General features: G+C 41.8%; 1 protein-coding gene across 4 annotated transcripts in view; it reads right to left on the bottom strand.

Moving 5' to 3' along the window:
- Nucleotides 1–15,960, bottom strand: part of BTBD16 (BTB domain containing 16) — a 39,027-nt gene extending 23,067 nt beyond the window's left edge. For 2 of the 4 annotated variants that reach the window (XM_045024293.1, XM_045024294.1), the window contains exons 1-8: nucleotides 15,631–15,960; nucleotides 14,903–14,969; nucleotides 12,628–12,787; nucleotides 9,486–9,606; nucleotides 9,295–9,371; nucleotides 8,998–9,141; nucleotides 8,274–8,399; nucleotides 6,294–6,408 (exon numbers count right to left, since the gene is read on the bottom strand). In XM_045024293.1, the coding sequence (XP_044880228.1) occupies nucleotides 6,294–6,408; nucleotides 8,274–8,399; nucleotides 8,998–9,141; nucleotides 9,295–9,371; nucleotides 9,486–9,606; nucleotides 12,628–12,787; nucleotides 14,903–14,969; nucleotides 15,631–15,746 (926 nt within the window). In that variant the 5' untranslated portion in view covers nucleotides 15,747–15,960. The remainder of the gene's footprint in view (nucleotides 1–6,293; nucleotides 6,409–8,273; nucleotides 8,400–8,997; nucleotides 9,142–9,294; nucleotides 9,372–9,485; nucleotides 9,607–12,627; nucleotides 12,788–14,902; nucleotides 14,970–15,630) is intronic. The other 2 variants (XM_045024296.1, XM_045024295.1) reach the window with 2 other exon arrangements.
- Between the last annotated feature and the right edge of the window lie 2,235 nt (nucleotides 15,961–18,195).

Consider the following 18,195-nt stretch of genomic DNA (forward strand, 5'->3'; position numbering starts at 1 on the left):
TTGGACTGTAACATTAGAGGACTTACTTAACCTTTTTGTGCCTTGGTTTAATCATCTTACCCATAAGTTTTTTTACCCAATAATTATTACCCAATAATAATTTACATGGTAAATTTAAACAGCTCTTTACAAAACAAGTCCGAACTCATAATGTAATATAGACAGGAAGTTGCACACAAGACATGATATGGACAACTGTTCAGGGAAAGGATAGCTAGGAGAGACTGTTTGTAAGATGAAGGAAGAAAGGATTCTAGGGGAAATTGGCTTAGTGAACTGAAGCAAGAAACTGTTCCAAGCACAGGAAGGGCTGCATGATAGAAGGCACAAGGCCAAGAATGCATTGTCATTTTGGATAGACTGGAATGAAGAGAGGGAAGACAAGAAAAGAGAAGGTTACAATAGTGAAGACTAGAGGTGAGCAAAGCATTAATAAAGGTTTTTAAGATCGGGGACAGAGAATAGAGGAGATGGTGGTGAAACTGAAGGGGAAGGAGTGATGAGACTTAGCAAGGAACTGCACATGGGGAAAGGGAAAAGTCAAACGATGTACTAGAGTTGTGATCTGAGCTACGATGATGATAGTGGAGTCATCTGTTGTTACAGAGAAGGATGCAGAGCAGTGGGTTAAGAAGGAAAAGGGAGAAGTTATTTTGGAAAGACTGAGTTGGAGACGTAATACATGGAATATAAGTAAAGTGCTTTAATAAGTACCCATTTTACAAAGTAGTTTTACATGCATAAGATGAAGTCCGGATCCCACTGAAATCACTCTAAAAATTCCAGTTGATTTCTGTGTCACTGGGATTTATACCAGGTAGAAAAATGCATTTGCAGTATATTAATAACCTAAATTGCTCTGTTTGGTTGGGCAATCAGAGTTCATCACTGGTAGTGTGTGTATATCTCTAAGTATGTTTTCACTGTAAGTGAAGATGTAGCTTTAATCTAGCTAGCACAGGTAATAATAGCGGACACATGGTGGCATGGGCTTCAGCACTTGCTAGCAATCGGCGTAAAAGCTCCTTGGAAATGTATCAATGCAGTTAGTACATGCTGAAGCCCATGTCACATTAGGCTGAAGCGAGCACATTTATGCCTATCCATTAATTTGCAAGTATCAGAGGGGTAACCATGTTAGTCTGGATCTGCAAAAGCAGCAAAGAGTCTTGTGGCACCTTATAGACTAACAGACGTTTTGGAGCATGAGCTTTCGTGGGTGAATACCCACTTCGTCGGATGCGGCATCTGACGAAGTGGGTATTCACCCACGAAAGCTCATGCTCCAAAACGTCTGTTAGTCTATAAGGTGCCACAAGACTCTTTGCTGCATTAATTTGCAGTGAACCATACACACACACACACACGCTATCAGTGATGGACTGTAACTGGTCCAACCAAACAGAACAATCAGCAATCCAACACTGGTAGTGTGTGAATGTCTCTGCGGATATTATACTAGTGTAAATAACAGATTCTCTGTAACTTGAAGTCTTTAAATAATGATTTGAGGACTCCAGTAACTGAGTCAGAGGTTATGGGTCTATTGTAGGAGTGGGCAGATGAGAATCTGTGGCCTGCAATGTGCAGGAGGTCAGACTAGATGATCATGATGGTCCCTTGTGACCTTAGAGTCTGTAAGTCTATGAGGCATATCAGGGGCAGCTTTGATCAGATATGACTTTTACTCTGGTTGCTTGTGCTAAAGCCCACTACAGTTATTACCTGTGCTAGCTACATTAAAGCTAACATGTGTCTGCCTATCCATGCTACAATCATATCTTCACTTGCAGTGAAGACATACTCACAGAGAGGGGCTGTGATTGGTCCAACCAAACACAACAATGAGAGTCATTCACTGGTAGTGTGAGTACGTCTCTGAGGATACATCTTCACTGCAAGTGAAGGTGTGATTATTGCACAGGTAGCCATACCCAGCCAGCTTTAATCTAGCTATCCTGGAAAACAATAGTAATGTAGATGTGGTTGAGTCTCAGCATGTACTAGCTACTTAAGTACATACCAAGGCTAACATGTAGTATGCCTATCCATGTTACAATCACACCTTCACTTGCAGTATAGACATACCCTGTGTGCTTGTAAGCATATTTTTCTCTCAGAGGAATAACTGATTCTTGTTTTTCACGTGTAAATATTCATCTCAACATAAAAGTGCCTCCAGTATTTTTCCCAATAAGCTTCCCCTTTATATTTCTTTAGAGAACTTATGGCAGTTGTGGTCTACATTAATAATCCCAAAAGAAAGGCTTTCAGAAAGTATTTACCCCCTCAGCATCTATTTCCGGACTGCCATTTGTGGGTCTGCCTTGTCCCCTCAAGGGGCCAATCCTAAATGCTGCCAAATGCTGAAATCAGTGGGACTTTAGGATGCTCAACAATTCATAAAATTGGGCATCAGTTGAGTGACTTTGATCTATTATTTTAAATATTAGTGTCCATCATCTCCTTTTTGTTGTACTTTTAGAATTCTGCCTCTAGCTCAGACATCTCAGGGCCAATGTTAGGGTGAATAGAGGTAGAAGAGAGGTATTAATTATCTCCTTTTTGTCTGTGAGAAATAAGTTTATCTATTCATAGCTCCTGAGGCCAAGTGCCCTTTGCCAAGAACTTCTGACTTGGACAACTCAAGAAAAAAAAATTCAATTGTAGAAACATTTTCCAGTGAAATAACAAACCAATGGATGATTCACTTCATGTCTGTTGGCAGATCAAGGGTGTTGTTTTGTGCTTCTGCTGGGTGACAACCACATATTTTTCCATCCTCTCACCCTAAGGATGCTCATGCAAGAGACTAAAAATATAGCCACTGAGAAGTAAAAAGTAGAAAGTGGGCTACAGGCAGCGCAAAATACCCTTATGCCAGCAGGCTCATTGGCAACAGTAAACAGCAGTTTTATAGTCTACTATACAGAAGTGCTAGTGTAATTCAACTAGCATTATAAATTGAATCTTAAGTAAAACCCATAGGGAAACTATTTGCAAACATACATGCATGATAGCAACTAACTGTGGCTCTGTCTATTCTATGCTAGCTACAACCATGTGTAAATGCTAACATGGACTATCATGTTTAACCTGAACAGTGTGGACAAGTATAAGAATGTTAGCCCAACTGTGCTACAGATATATCATTCTTAGGTAGCCTAGACTACAGGTTTACAAAATGGCTAACACCATTTCAGCTACACACACAAAAAGAAAGTCAAGCAAACATGGTTAAATTCTTAATCTAACTATTATTGGTTGCAGAGAATAAGAATTACAATAAACTGAAGATCTGAAGATTTATCTAAGTAATTGGTTACATGATTTAGGGCCTGATGCAGAGTCTATTGAAATCAATAAATCTGATGTCACTGGGCTTTGGATCAGGTCCTTAAAGCACATCTTCCTTTTGGGAGTTAGATACAACTAATAGAAAAGACTGAGGAGATGCAGGGGATTTTCATTTGTTATTTAAGAAACTTTCACAATGGTCAAGAAGTCTCCAGTGTTTGGACACAAGAATATTGGGTTCATGTTAGTCATGGACGTAAAATATCAAGAGGGAAAAACACTGTTACGGTATTTTTCATGTTTTCTATTAATTTTTTATTCTACTCATTACTGTGCAAAGTTTTGATGATTTACTGATGCAACAGAACCTACTCAGTTGTCACTCTGATATCATCTGTGTAGCTCTTTATTGGGGACTATTGCTAGGGAACAGTTCCAGCACAAAGTATTTCAAGGGTTCTGAACAATGAGCGTGTATGACTGACTGACACAGCTGTTGCTGCCTGCAAGCCTAGTCTCTCTGGTTGAGAGGTATAAATTGGTTTTTGCTGGCATAAATGCCCTGTTGTGTTATTCTTTGTCTGCTGCTTCCCCTGCTATAAACAAGGTGATTTTTTTACCTTTCTGGGAGTTTTAATTTGTTGTTTTGCATACTGCTATTTTAAAAGCAATTCATAAACTCATAAGAGTGAGATAGCACAGTGCATGCCCATCAGTCTCTGCTAATCAGAATGGTTACCCTAACCCAGCATTTCTCAAAGGCGGCCACCATGGCTGCATGCTTTTCTTGTGGCGATAGCCTCCTGGGTGGTGATTGGGGGGAGGGGGTGGCGGGAAGCAGTGGCCCCTCCCCTGGGGCTGCCAGTGGGGGTTGGTCCCTGCCTCTTCTGGAGCCACAAACACTGTAAGAGCAGGCGACCAGCGTGAGTTCCCCATCTTCCTGGGGGTGGTGAGGCTTGGGCTTTGGGCTTGAGCCCTGGGGTGGTGGGTGGCAGGCTCTGGCCATGCAGCAGCGGGCTTCATCCCCCAGCAGTGGGGCTTTGGGCTCTGGCCCCAGGCTCATTCCCCACACGTCACCTCTGGGCTCTGATGCCTCCTCCAGCCCCCAGCCATGCAGCAGGACCCCAGGATCCAGCCCCAGACTCACCTTCCACATCGCCCTGAGCCCTGCTACCTCTTCCAGCCCCCAGTCCAGTTCCACGTCACCCCTGGCCCTCTGTATCCACCGCCCCATCCAGGGGTTTAATTTGTCCCCCAGCTTGCTGGGGATGAGTAAGTCTGCTGTGAAAAGTGACATTAACACATATACAAATATCACTTTTCACAGTAGCAGACTTACTAGCTAGCAAATTTTGTTTAAAAAAATCATCCAAAAACCCAAAACATGCAAAGCACATTATTTGTGTTTTTATTCTGTTTAGGTCCAGTAAAGATTAGAGACAACTGTCCATTATTTTTATAACTGAGTCTGCAAAAACCCTACATAATTAAATTACAATGATTTGGACTTGGATATGTGCTTATGTATTTGTTTTTCCTGAAATTAATTAAGTATTTTAGGAAAAATTGTCAGAGCGGCCACCAGCAAGAGTTGGTGGCTGCACTCTGAGGCCACCAAAAAACGTGTTGTGAGAACCCCTGCTAGCACATTTCTGATTCTACTGACGTGCCAATTCCAGTTACAGCAAGAGGATTTATTTGCTGTATTTTATTGTTAAGCCACTACATGGCCAAAGTTCTTCCTGGGAACTAGGTCATTCCAATATAGCTGGTGTGGTTGAAATCAATTTTCATTTGGTCCTTTCCTGTAGCACTGATGATCATCTGTTAGGGTTGCTGCCTCCGCATCAAGTACCAGCATGAACTGTTATGGTTTGCAACATGGCATAGTGTCAGTGGCTGGCCAATAAAACACATTATTAATTCCTCTTGATGTTTTCTGATGTACTCGGTCCTGCCATATAAAAAGGACTGTGTCCACCTCATTTTGCACTTTAAAATGATGAAACATGTTCAGCATGTTAGAGAAATTCAGTTTTCCAAGTGATGGCATCTACATTTTTACTGCCATATTTTCATTCAGGTAACAGGGAAGACTCCAGGTTCAGGTTTCCTTAGCAAGACCTTTGCCAGATAATATAAGGGAGTACTAGCAGGACAACTAGCCCACTCAGCACAAATTATACATAATACCGTAAGTCCCTATACACTGAGAAGAGTCTAGGACTTGAGCCTCTAGTGGAGCAAAGAGTTATATCAGAAATAAAGCTCACAGGTTTTTAAATGCAAGGTCCAGGTGAATAAGCTGATTATGAGAGAACTAAAGCAATATGGTAGAATAGGAGCACTAAATATATTTGGGGGACTTTTCTTTCTTTATCAAAGTGCAAAAGGGAAGATAGCTGAGCTGACTGTGCTGAACTCCCTCAGAGACGCTGGTGCTTCTTGGGGTTTTCAGGAGGAAGAGGATACAGAACACAATGTGACATCTAATGAGATGCTGTGAATTACTTGCCCTGACAAAGAGCTGCCAGCCACTGTATACAGAAGAGTTCTCAACAGCTATAGGATCAGCTATTCTACACTTAATCTATCACAGCCATCCATGTACTAATCCAGCCATGTCAGAAAGAAGTGGCCATTTATTTTCTCTTTATAAAATTACCAATATTTAGAGTTAGCCAGGCATTCCTCTTCTGCTCCCAAGATTCAGCCACTTTCCGATGCAGATTTGTGTACATTTGTGTATGTTAACAGTCTGGTAGTAAGGCTGCTGGGAAAGTGTATGTTGTAGGTGTTGTGTTGCAAATAACCCATGTGCTACAGGCAGCAGATGCAGTGATCCTATAAATCATAATCATCTAGGGCAACTATGCCTAGAACCCTAATCCTTCAGTTCCAAAAGCACAGGCCTCTTCCACTTGACATAAAGAGAAAAACAAAAACCACACAGCATCACACAACCAGCATCTTACAGTGGCACAAAGTTTACTTACTTCTGGAAGAGACTAGGGAACTGCAGCACTGATGCAGCTGCCAGGACTCCCAAAACATCACCCTCTTCCACCTCTGGGTCAGTACTGTATAAATTCTTGAGTGCTATAGCAAAGGCTTCACAATGCAATATACAAAGAAACAAACAAAAAAACCTTCAGCATTAGGTTGTGATTTCCCTTATAATAGGTCAGCTGCAGCACAAAGTATACGGAGCATCTCCTGTTCAGCGTCGATAGTGAATTACTAGCTGAGACCACATGGTGGGGAAAAGTCCTAGTGTAGACAAAGCCTTGCTGTTAGCTTCATGCTCAGTTCAGTTAATGCTCAGAGGCTAACCCTGGGCTTGCAACCACAACCTAAGAATCTGGCAGTGCCCAGAAGACACCCTCTGAGTGGTGAAAAGTCTCAGAAACACCAGTGAAAAGTCCCAGAAACACCAGTGTTGAGACTGTTAGAGGAAGATACTGAAAAAAAGTCCTTTGAATTTTTCAGCAAATAAATGTCATAACCCGTCTGCCCTTCCTGAGAGGGATGTTTTGCATGGTTTCCTCACATGACTGCAAATAAGCGAAGATCTAGGCTATGAAATAAGAATAGGCTGCTCTATGATAAAATTAACTCCTGTGCATTGGGCTAGTACAAACCTATGTCCTGCCCCTGCTTAAATGGGATTTAAGTGGTGGATTGTCCTTATGCTGGCCCTCTGCACAGGGGTGAGTTTGGCTGCTAGCATATAAAATGCCACTCCCACTCCATGGCTCAACAGGGAGGATGTCTGATCTGACTGGCAGGGGATAGACAAGCCCTGGGGTCCTGAGAGGAGGAGAAGGGGCTTTATCAGAGTGCCCCCCAAACCAGAATGCACATGGAGATTGTGCCTAGGCAGGGAGTGGAGCAAGCGAAGCACAGAGATTTCTCCACCTCTCCCAGTCACATATTGGCTAGATGGAGGGTGGGAGGTGAAGAGTTGGTTGTCTCTCCTAGCCTACACTTTATTTTCTCTATATGAAGTCCACAGGACATATAGCAGCAATTCTGCTTTGGTTGCTGCCCTGTCCTCTCTGCCCTACAATGGAGGCATAGTTTGAACTGCATTTCCAAGATGTAGGCTGACTGATCACCAGGTTTAGGATTGGGCAGGAGTTTTCCCCTCAGGGTATGATGGGCAAAGGTGCAGATGACGGGGGTTTTTTTGCCTTCCTTGCAGCTTCCCAGAGGCCTGGTTTTAGGTTAATAAGGGATAAGGACTGGAATTTAGGAGTTGTGTATGTATAAGTGGAGTTTGTAGTTGTGTTGCAACTTGTGGCCAGTGTACAGTGTAAGTAAGAGGCTCAAAGGGGCCAGTTTCCAGAGGTAAACAGGAGTGAGGGAGCCAGGATATGGTTAGTGAACACTATTCGCCTCAAGGCAGAATGGGAGACCGTACGTCTTCTTATACTGAGGTCCCTTCATCTGCATCCTCATTCCCGCTCATGGGAGGAGGGGTGAGAGGATTTTGAGGTGGGCGGAATCCCAGCAGTTAGTCTGAAGGGGACCAACCTTGAATTTTGGTTAATTGAAATTAGGCCATTTAACACTCTACTGGACCCAAGTAACTGCCTGGCATGTGCGGGAGGCAGGTTAGCCCATCTCTGTTCCCTGCTACCCCATTAAAGTTAAAATTGAAAAAGGTGTTTTCTGCCACTTTAAATTCTATCCCTGTGTCTGCGTTCCATTCTCATATGTGTCCTGATCAATGGGCCAAATGTCAGCATCAGAAATCTTCCTAAAAACAAATATTATAACAAAATAACAAATGCTTCTTTATATTGATATTTCAGAAGTGTCGGAATAAGAAATCTGTCTATGTTTTATTTTTGTCCCCCATAGAGCACAAAGACTTAATTTGATGTAGGAATGTCATGGATGCAGTGAAATATCCAGTTTGCATTTGTGGTAAGAGTCACTATCTAAAAGACAATTTGCCATCTCTACATTACCAATTCTAGTGACTTCTGGGTCCTGAACATCCAATGAAATGGTGATCTTTTTCATTTTTGACTTCTCTTTGCCGAGTGCCTTAGTTTTCTGAGCAGCCAGGTTGGACTGTTTATTGTGTTTACCTTCTGCCAAGAAACAAGTTTGGATATACATGAAGATTTCATATGGGACTTGCGGTATTGTATTCACAGTACACATTCCAGAATACTTTGCTACACAACTCACTTTGGCAGCCAATAAATATTTCGTGCTTCAGTGTAAAACACAAAGAATGAGACATTTCCTAACTGGCACCTTTCTTTGGCAATCTCAACAGAGAAGCCAACAGAACATGGAAACTGAACTGTCCTCCTGGCAGTCAGGTTAAGGAGATAGTGGCCATAAGCTGTACAACGTTTCCATTGACTTCAGTGGACTATGGGTTAGGTCCCATGTTCTTATTGCCGTGCAGAACAGCCTAGGAAAAGCTATCATGAGTCTGTGTCCACTCATTTCTCTCCTGTAGAGGAATTTACCCAGAAGTCCAACCCCTAAGGAGCACTCAGAAATCAGGACAGATCCATGTAACAAACTGTATTGACTGATAACCGGGCATTCTCCTTGAAAGAACCAAACCTTAATTATAGGAGATTAAAACCAAATTGATTTCCTATTAATCTTCTCCTCTCGGAGACACTACCACAAGACTTCTCAATTTCTTTCATGAGGCACTACTAAGAATACCTTTTTTGCTTTTGTGCTGGCTTTCCAAATCATTTATGTTCATTGGCTCTACTGCAGAAATTAAAAGCTGTGACAGTGTCTTGGATTTAAATAAATAGATACGATGAAGCTCCCATAAGAAGCCCAGGCACTCCAAGGCCACATCTAAAGAGACAGAATAGTTGGGTAATTATAACACTTGTGTTAAAATTCAGATTCTGATCCCAGTTACACCAGTGAGAATGCTGAGTAATTCCATGGAGCATTTTTTATTCAGATCATTATTTCTGTGACAGTATTCAGCTGAGATGACCTCACCTGGTTCCATATCTTCTGTCATCTTCTGCGTGTGGGAAAAGATAACTTCATTTGTGTAGGCTTGATTGGAGTGTACCCTCAAAGAAGAGAAGTTGAGGCAAAACCAACATTAAATACATTTATACTTATTCCTCCTTTTAATTGTTTTTTTTTTTTGGCTAGAATAAAAAGATGTAAGAAACATTTGTTACCTCTCCAGCTCATTGCCCTTCTGAGATTGTGGCAATAAACATGACGAATGGCCTTGTGTTTCAATTTCTGCATTCGATGTCTGAATCTTTGGTTCATCAGACAGGGACACAGGTGTGTCAGCTGAAGAATTAAGGAAAGCATATTTCCTTATTATTGAATCAATGTATGTTGGTTAGGAAAATCCCAGGCAATGTCAGTTTAGCAAAACAAGACTTTTTTTCCACTCAGGAAAAATAGTTGGATTGATCACGTTGTCACTTAAGAACTCAAAGGCTCTTTACAATATTCACATCATTCAGGAAAATAATACTTTACTATATTGCCAGAATTCAAATACAGTGTGATTAGGACTCCTACGTGCTATGGTAATACAAATGATGAATAATAAAATACAGAAAAATAAAGAGTACATATCTGCAGTAAAGCAAGAAAAGACTGACAGAGGGAATTCGTGGGGTGAGGATGGCTAAGGCATGAGTATGGGTTGTTGAGTTCAATTCCCAGCTCTGCTATACACGTCTTTGGTTGATTTTAGGCAAATCACTTAGGCCTTGATTCAGCAAAGCATTTAAACCCCATCTTAATTTTAAGCCCAGGATTAAAGACTTCAATGGGATTTAAAAATGTATCTAAAGTGAAGGTCATTCATAAGTGCATTGTTAAATAGGACTTTGCATTGGCTAAGAGCTTTGCCAGACTGGAGTGTAAATCTATCCTTGCCTCAGTTTCCCCATAATGAAATGGGAATAATGATCTAATTAACTGGTCATAGGGCACAGTTGTAAAACTGAAAAAAAAATCTGTGGAACCCCTCCCCCCCCCCAATCAAAAATCTTGTGTTTTTCATTAGAAATTCAAACTTTTTGAAATTTCCCAACCAGCTCTAGTAGGTATACAGTTGCCCTCTAGCTGGATAGAATCAGAACTGCTAATAACCCTAACAGCTGTCAGAGTTTCCCTTATCTCAGAAGCCTGGAGCCTGTGATTATGGGGCAGGAAGATGAGAGTTCTATTCCTGTTTCCAACGTATAGTTCCAATTAGTGATACTGTGAAGGAGAGTGGTAACTGTGAAGTTTTAGGCAGCTTTGCCACCATTCTTGCCCAACTTCAAAGGTGTATTGTGTGTGGCTAAGTTCATTGCTATGTAAAGCATTGTACAATGCAAAGTACTATTTACCACTGTATTTTTAGATAACTAAATCCTCTCTGCGTTGAATGACTTATAGCTGAAAACCCATGTCTCTGATGCGAATTGTACCCGTAGTTTTAGTTTTGCCAGGGATTAGGCCTTTTTGTGGACCTACAGGTTAATAGTGGCTTCACCTAAATGCACTGATAATCTTTTAGGAAAGGACCCTTAAAAGATTTGTTCAAACACATGGCAATGTGATGAAAGACAGCTGTGACTAGGGTTGGGATAGTGGTTCAGATACCAACACAGATCTCCGTCCTCACAAAAAAAATTTTAATCCAGAACTGGAACCTCTATGAGGTTCTGAGGTGCTCAACCAACCCACCACCCAAAGCTCCCTCTTGACTGGGGGTCACTTCCTTGTTCTGCAGCAGCAAAACTAGAAATGCTTTGCCGGGCTCTTTTGCTGCTGTTGAGTCTGTGAATGCTCCCAAAGGCCATTGTTAGATCTGTCCACCATCTCATGTCTTTGCTCCTAAATATTTTAATGTTTAAAGGGACGGCAGCAGCATTTCTGTGTCTTATTGCCAATGCCACAGATTCAAAAATCAAGTCCGTTCCAGAAAGAACGACTGGCTTTATTTTTTTTTAAGAAAGATTTAAAAAAAAAAATTGGAGGGGGGTCTTTGATTTCTGGTTTTTGAGTTTTTACAGTACACTAGATCACATTTCCAAGCTCTTCCTTGCAACCACAAGAGTTAGAAACTTATTTTTTTAAATGAAAGCTAAGACTCTCATGTACAGTAACTCCTCACTTAACAGTGTAGTTATGTTCCTGAAAAATGTGACTTTAAGCGAAATGATGTTAAGTGAATCCAATTTCCCCATAAGAATTAATGTAAAGGGGGGGGAGGGGTTAGGTTCAAGGGAAATTTCTTTCACCAGACAAAAGACTATATATGTATACACAGTATACGTTTTAAGCAAACAATTTAATACTGTACACAACAATGATGATTGTGAAGCTTGGTTGAGGTGGTGAAGTCAGAGGGTGGAAGAGGGTGGGATATTTCCCAGGGAATGCCTTACTGCTAAATGATGAACTAGAACTTAGCTGAGCCCTCAAGGGTTAACACACTGTTGTTAATGTAGCCTCACACTCTACAAGGCAGCACAAATGGAGGGAGGGGAGACAGCATGGCAGGGGGAACAGACACACACCCTGTGTGTGTGAGAGAGAGAGCTGTTCATTGCCCTTTTAAGTACTCTGACCCCACTCTAAGAATATTGCCTTTTTAAGTAGATCAGGAAGTTGAGAGAGCAGCTGCCTGCAAGCTCCATCTGTCCTGAGCCCCCCTGCTCTATAAAGATGGGGTGAGCAGGTGGCAGGAGCAGGGGGGAGGGTGACACACTGATATTAGCCACTCTTTCCCCTCCCCCGCCCAGCAAGCAGGAGGCTCCTGCCAGCAGCTCCAAGGCAGAGGGCCGGAGCAGCACATGGCAGTGGGGGGGAGGAACAGCTGTTCTGCCTGCAATTGATAGCCTGCTGGGTGGCTGCCACACAGGGAACAGAATGGGAGGGTAAGCAAGCCATCTGCCTCCGGAAGAACAGCCCTACAGAGACTGGGGAGGGAAATGTGCACCAGCTGGTATGTCAAAGACATTATGCCTATTGCTCAGCTCTAGCAATAGGTTTACTGGCCAATCCTGAACATCCAAAGAAGAAGGGATCTATTGGCTGGTTCCAAACATCTAGCACGGGAAGTAACAGCCATCTCTTCATCCCTAGAATAACTGACTAGATCTTAAGGTTGTGGTTGGTCAGATGGATTTTCCCCAAGTAGCAAGGGCACCCAGTTGCCGTAGGTTTCAGATGGGGGGGGGGTCTAAGTTTAAATCCAAACTTACCCAAAGTTCAGGAGTGTTTGGAGCGGAGATTTTCTTGTGGGTGCATTTCTACTTAAAATGTATGAGATATAGCAAATCATGCTTTCTGCTGTCTCCCTACCTGTCATTATCTTCTTCAGGGTCTCGTTGAGGCAGACTCTGAAAGCCTTATTAGCTTGTGCAGTTCCTAAGAGATCACAGCTTAGGCCGTAAGGGAACTGCCAGCGATTGGTGAAACCAGCTTGTATGCGGAAGTAACGTTGTCTCAAGGGCAACGGAGCCTTAAACAAACATATTGATAAATCTTTGTAATATGTGTTTCTCAGGGTCTGGGTTTCTACACCAAGAGTGTTCTTGGAGCACAGAAGCGAGCACTCTATCAAGTCAAATCTACAATGTGTACACCAGTCATCACTTCTCAGAATGGAGGTGGGTGAAAACCAGAATTATGTAGCAACTCCTCTTCCCTGACCTAGAGGTTTGGGAGATCTGATCGGGTAGGACCCACATATACCACACTAGTCTTGTTTTACTAAGCCAATACCCATCTAGGCAAAATACAAAGCACTCCAGGTATTGCCCACCTTACTTAGAGTCTTTCTCTGACTTCTAAACTCAGTACTTATCCCAATCAAAATTCCACTACAGGCACTGACATTCACTTGGCTTCATATCAAAATCATGAAAAAATGCATATTTAATTTAGTTACTGTGTGAAACAATAAATTGGCCATGGGTCACTGGTAATGTACGTGAACTTTTTGATACGCTTAGGCTGAATTCTGAGTTTATAACAAAACCTGAAACTACAGGCCTTTTCAAGGTCATAACAGAAATTTAGCATTGCTCCAGTTACTGCCACACTTCTATACTTGCACCATCCTACTATCCTGCTTTCTCCAAGGTAAACAGGAATTTTATACATGTATGGGAGAAAGAACAAAATATTGGCAAGAAGCGTTGATTGGATCTGAAAAGAAAATTTTGCCCTTAGTACAAACATCTATATGCTTATATGAGAATTATTCCAAGATTTTCTCTAAGATGGCTGTGCCTTTTTCAGTGTTTGGTTTATGCTGCTTAGAGGTGTATTTATTTAACTATTAGTGATCATAATGGAATAATTTGGTTGGCTGGTAAATTATTTTGTACATCACTGGATGGAAGGTTGGATTTGTGGGCACTTGAGGGTGCATTGGGGCCACAAGCAGGCAGTGGAGTGACAGGTGGGTTGCAGCTGGGCTTCAGGGGACAAAGCTGTCTGTCTTTGATGGTATGGGAGGAGGAACATGTTGTGGGGGATACTTACATCCATCTAATGTACTGATTATTCCTTTAGGGAAGAATGATCTTTTTTGAGGCTTGCTTGCACCGGGGTGAATTTGAGAGTCAGGGTTTAACAGGAATGTCGGTTGGATGTGGGCCAGTGGTGTCAGACATAAAGGGGAGTTGGCTTGAAATGCTTGCAAGGCAGCTAGGACGTGGATCAAGGCTGGAGAAGTGAACCAGGACATTGCTACAGTCTTACTAGACACAGGTGATGCCATCATTGCATGCAGGAAAATCAGGTACAATGGTCAGGTACAGGGAAACTGGGCACATTTATCAAACACTGGGGCCGATTTGTGGTTAGTAGAACTTAGAGATTGGATTGATGGAAGGCAGATACCAGGCACTGGGTTGAGGAATACACCAAGCTAATTGCTGGCATCCCAATGACTGTGCAGGTGAGATGCTCAAGGGTGTTCCCAGAGACAAGCATGGATGAGAGACCCTGGAGATGACTAGTGGACTCTGTTAGCCTGGAGAAAGAAAGAGAGCCCTTAAGTTTTCATAGACTGAGGTGCTGTCATTCCTCCTCGCAGAGAGGATCCAAAGGTGGGATGAATTGTAGGGGTTGGGTAGAATATATATTTAGTAAGAGGCCATTTAAAAGGCCATAGGGTAGTTTAGACCTCCCTATTAAAGTTAAAGCATAATAAAATGGTGGCTTTCTGCATTAAAACCCACCCCTGCACCATTTCTGCATCTGCAGATCAGTGGCACTTTGAATCTCATCATTAACTTCACAACCCAAAAAAGCAAATTTGCAATCTCTGCCACCTAATTATCCTGTGTTACAATGGATTCGCCTTTAAGAACTGAATTCAATTACTACAGTTCTAGGGTGTCTACTAGCTGTTTTCAGGAGTATGTGTAACTCCCTTTAGCATTACTGGTAGTTATCCTCATATATATGGTATCAATGAGAGAATAGATCACAGTCTTCAGTGCTTATAGCTACTAAAATCAATAATTGTCATATGTTTGGGAGTGACAATTTAGAAATTCTTATGCTATTTAGAGCTTTTAACTCTAATAAGACACAAACATAAATCTGAAGATATTATACCTACCTTGGGTATTTTCTTTTCACTTGGGGAAAGTCCTCCCAGGGCTGCAAAAGGGGCTGAGAGCAAATAGCTGAGAGGTAAAGGAACTTGGTTAAAATGTCAAGAAAATGCATTCTCTGCAAAGGTTCTGCTCATGTCAGTAAAGCATGAGACCAAAACTACATTTTAAAAATTCATAAAGTTCCTCCCATTCTCTCTACTAGAAAAGGATCAAATTCTACCCTTTGATTTGGGTGCACAATTCCCAGCAAAGTTAATGGGAAATGCATGCCCTTTTCTGAAGACAGAATTTGACCATTTTGCATTTAAAATCTATGGGCTCTTGGGTGCCCAGCACCTTCAAAAGTCAGATCGTAGAGGTATCAAATTGAGGCACAACAAATTAGTGAGCACATTTGAAAATTAGGCCTTAACCTTGTGCCTTGGTTTCCACATCTATACAATGGGGATATTTTCTTCTCATGGGGTTTTTTTAAGGCTAAATTCAGTAATGGCTGCAGAGCCCAAGGAGCACCGTGGGTAGGAGGACAATGCAAGTATGAGGCATCAGAAGGAAGTTTTCCTGCAGCATTCATGGATCAGTTGCATAGTGTTACAGGAATAATTTTTAAAAACCAAAGTCAATTCTGTGAGATGGGACTTAGTCTCTATTATTAGACAAGGAATCATCATTCAGCAGGAAATCTCACTGCTCCTTTCAAATATATCTGAAAACATGAACTCAGACTTACCAATCTGCTGGTTTAGTATCTAATGAAGGAACCTTGGGAACAAAAGTAGTCAGCTGTGCCAACTCGAGTGATTTCCGAATGGAGACTAAACCAGCAGTAGTCTTTAAGTTAGCCATGATGAATGCTGTTAATAATGGTAAACTTTCTTATGTATTGCTGGTCTTAAACACAGCTGGGGAGGGTTGGGGACTAGCTGCAGAAGGCTCACAGCCCCTTTCCCCTGTCATCCACTGCCTTGGATTTCTTCTAGACAAGCTACTGCATCATGTTTCCATGGTAGACATGAGACACAGTCTGTATTGGGACACAGGGGACCATTCTGGTGGTCATCAGATGCAGACAGTTTGTTACTATGACAAGTTCTTCCTATTATGACATCATGAAATCCTTGAAGAAATGATGTATAAAGCATCCTGCAGCTACATTGTAGTAGAAACACCCCCATTTGATGATTCCCCATTGACAACTAGTATTTGAGATGTCATTTAGCCAGTTCTTAATCCATTTAACATGTGGTTTTATATTATATAGACCCAACTTTTAAAATCAAATTGCCTGAACAAAAAGACTGAGTTCTTAGCTTAAAGCCAGTAGCACAGTCCAAAGCTGTTATGTAGTCCAGCCACTAGAAAAGACAAAGAGGCAGCATGGGACACACACACACACACACACACACACACTCTCTCTCCATACAGGTTTTTATTTCATTCACTACCAAACAATGGTTTGAAATTGAATCTTCATGTGGAAAATGTTCACGTAAAAGAAACTGAACTGCAGTATACGTTCCGTTCCCAAATCCCTGCCTGGCAATTTAGATATGCACCATCATTAACATCCACAGTCTATTTTTAAGTACTCCCCTTTAATATAGATATTAAAAGTCAGAAGCCTCCACAGTTTCTTATTCCATATCAAGAACTAGAGACCAATCCTGAAGCTTGCTTGTAGTTGCAGGAAAATTTAGGGATGAAGCAAAGTCAGTATAGATGTATAAATTCTTAAAGGTGTGTTTGTCCCACAGATTAGACCAAAATTTTAAGCCTTTTTAAAAATAACACACATTTTAGAAAGACTTAATAGTAATAGATATTTCCTGATTTACTTTTTTCAAATTTTTATTTGGATTGAAATGTTCTACTGCAGCCTTGAATTAAAAGATTTCAGTATTGAGCCAGTCTGAGTGCCTGAAACTGTTTAGAAAATGACTGTAATCAAAGGAAAATAACATACAGAGAAAGGGAGTGAAAGCTGTAGGGTTTGTCTGTTAAGTAAGGATTTGATTGGGGTTTGCCATTCTTACAGATGGTTACATTCTGGGAATCCGTGTCCCAGAAACACCATTCCAGAGTATGGGTTCTTTTCACTGGGAGGTGGACATAGCCTGACCACCTACTCCTCCCCAGATTGTCCATTTAATCACAACAGAATTTCACCATCTATGAAAAGACTGGGAGAATGAGGAGGCCCAGTCTCTGCTTCTGGTGACCAAAAGAGATGAACAAAGGAGATCTCGGGTATGTCTACACTGCAAACAAAACAAAACAAAACAAAAAAGACTTGCAGCATCAAGTCTCAGAGTCTGGGTCAACTGACTAAAAATAGTAGTGTAGATATTTGGGCTCTGGCTGGAGCCGATGGACAGAAACCTGGTGAGGGGGGTGGATCTCAGAGGCCAGGCTCCAGCCCAATGTTAAATGTCTACACTGCTATTTTTAGCCCCATTAGTATGAGCCCCGCAAGATGAAGTGTGATGACCTGAGCTCTGAAACTCACTGCCATGGGTCTTTTTCCATGGTAGTGTAGATGAACCCTCTGTTCCATTTTGGTCTACTACCATAACAGGTAGAGATAAATGAGTGAGTCCACATGAACCCACCTAGCCACTCCCACCTCCCAGGGAGGAGCCATAGATCTCCAAGGTAACGAAGGTCAGAGGCTAGGAATAAAAACAAACCAAATTATTGTTCCAACCGATCCACTGATTCCATCTTTGGACTCTCACTGCCTGGAAAGCAAGAATTGATTCCCATAATCAGCCCTTGTCCTGTTCATCCCCATGGCCTTCCAACAGCTTGGGAGGAAGAATTAGCATCCCTAACAGTCGGAAATGGGTAGACAAACTTGACCCTAGATGAGGATAAAACTGGATGAAGTGCCTTATGTTTTACTTCCCATAGGGCCCCCAGAAATAGCCTAAGACCAGCCCGGCACACAGAATACTTCCCTGCCCATTTCCCCCCATTTCACCTGGAAGGAAAATATTGGCTTCCATTGTCTGGTCTCACTGTGTTCTGAATGGAGATCAATTTTATATGGCTTTTGGGACTCTTCTCCCCACCACCAACTCAGTCAATGTCTATATCTAAAATCTGTTTAAGACGTCTCCCCACTCCACAGACATCACCCATCATTTATTTATTTATATAGATACACAGGTTTAACATATATATTTGATTTCCAGTATTACAAAATATTAAATGTTACATGTATATAAAGGAAAATATGGTCCTTTAATGCTGAATAGCAGCAACTGAAGGAACTATCAGGTAGGATCCAACTTGG

This window comes from Mauremys mutica, chromosome 7 (assembly GCF_020497125.1).
Source record: "Mauremys mutica isolate MM-2020 ecotype Southern chromosome 7, ASM2049712v1, whole genome shotgun sequence".
Lineage (NCBI taxonomy): Eukaryota > Metazoa > Chordata > Testudines > Geoemydidae > Mauremys > Mauremys mutica.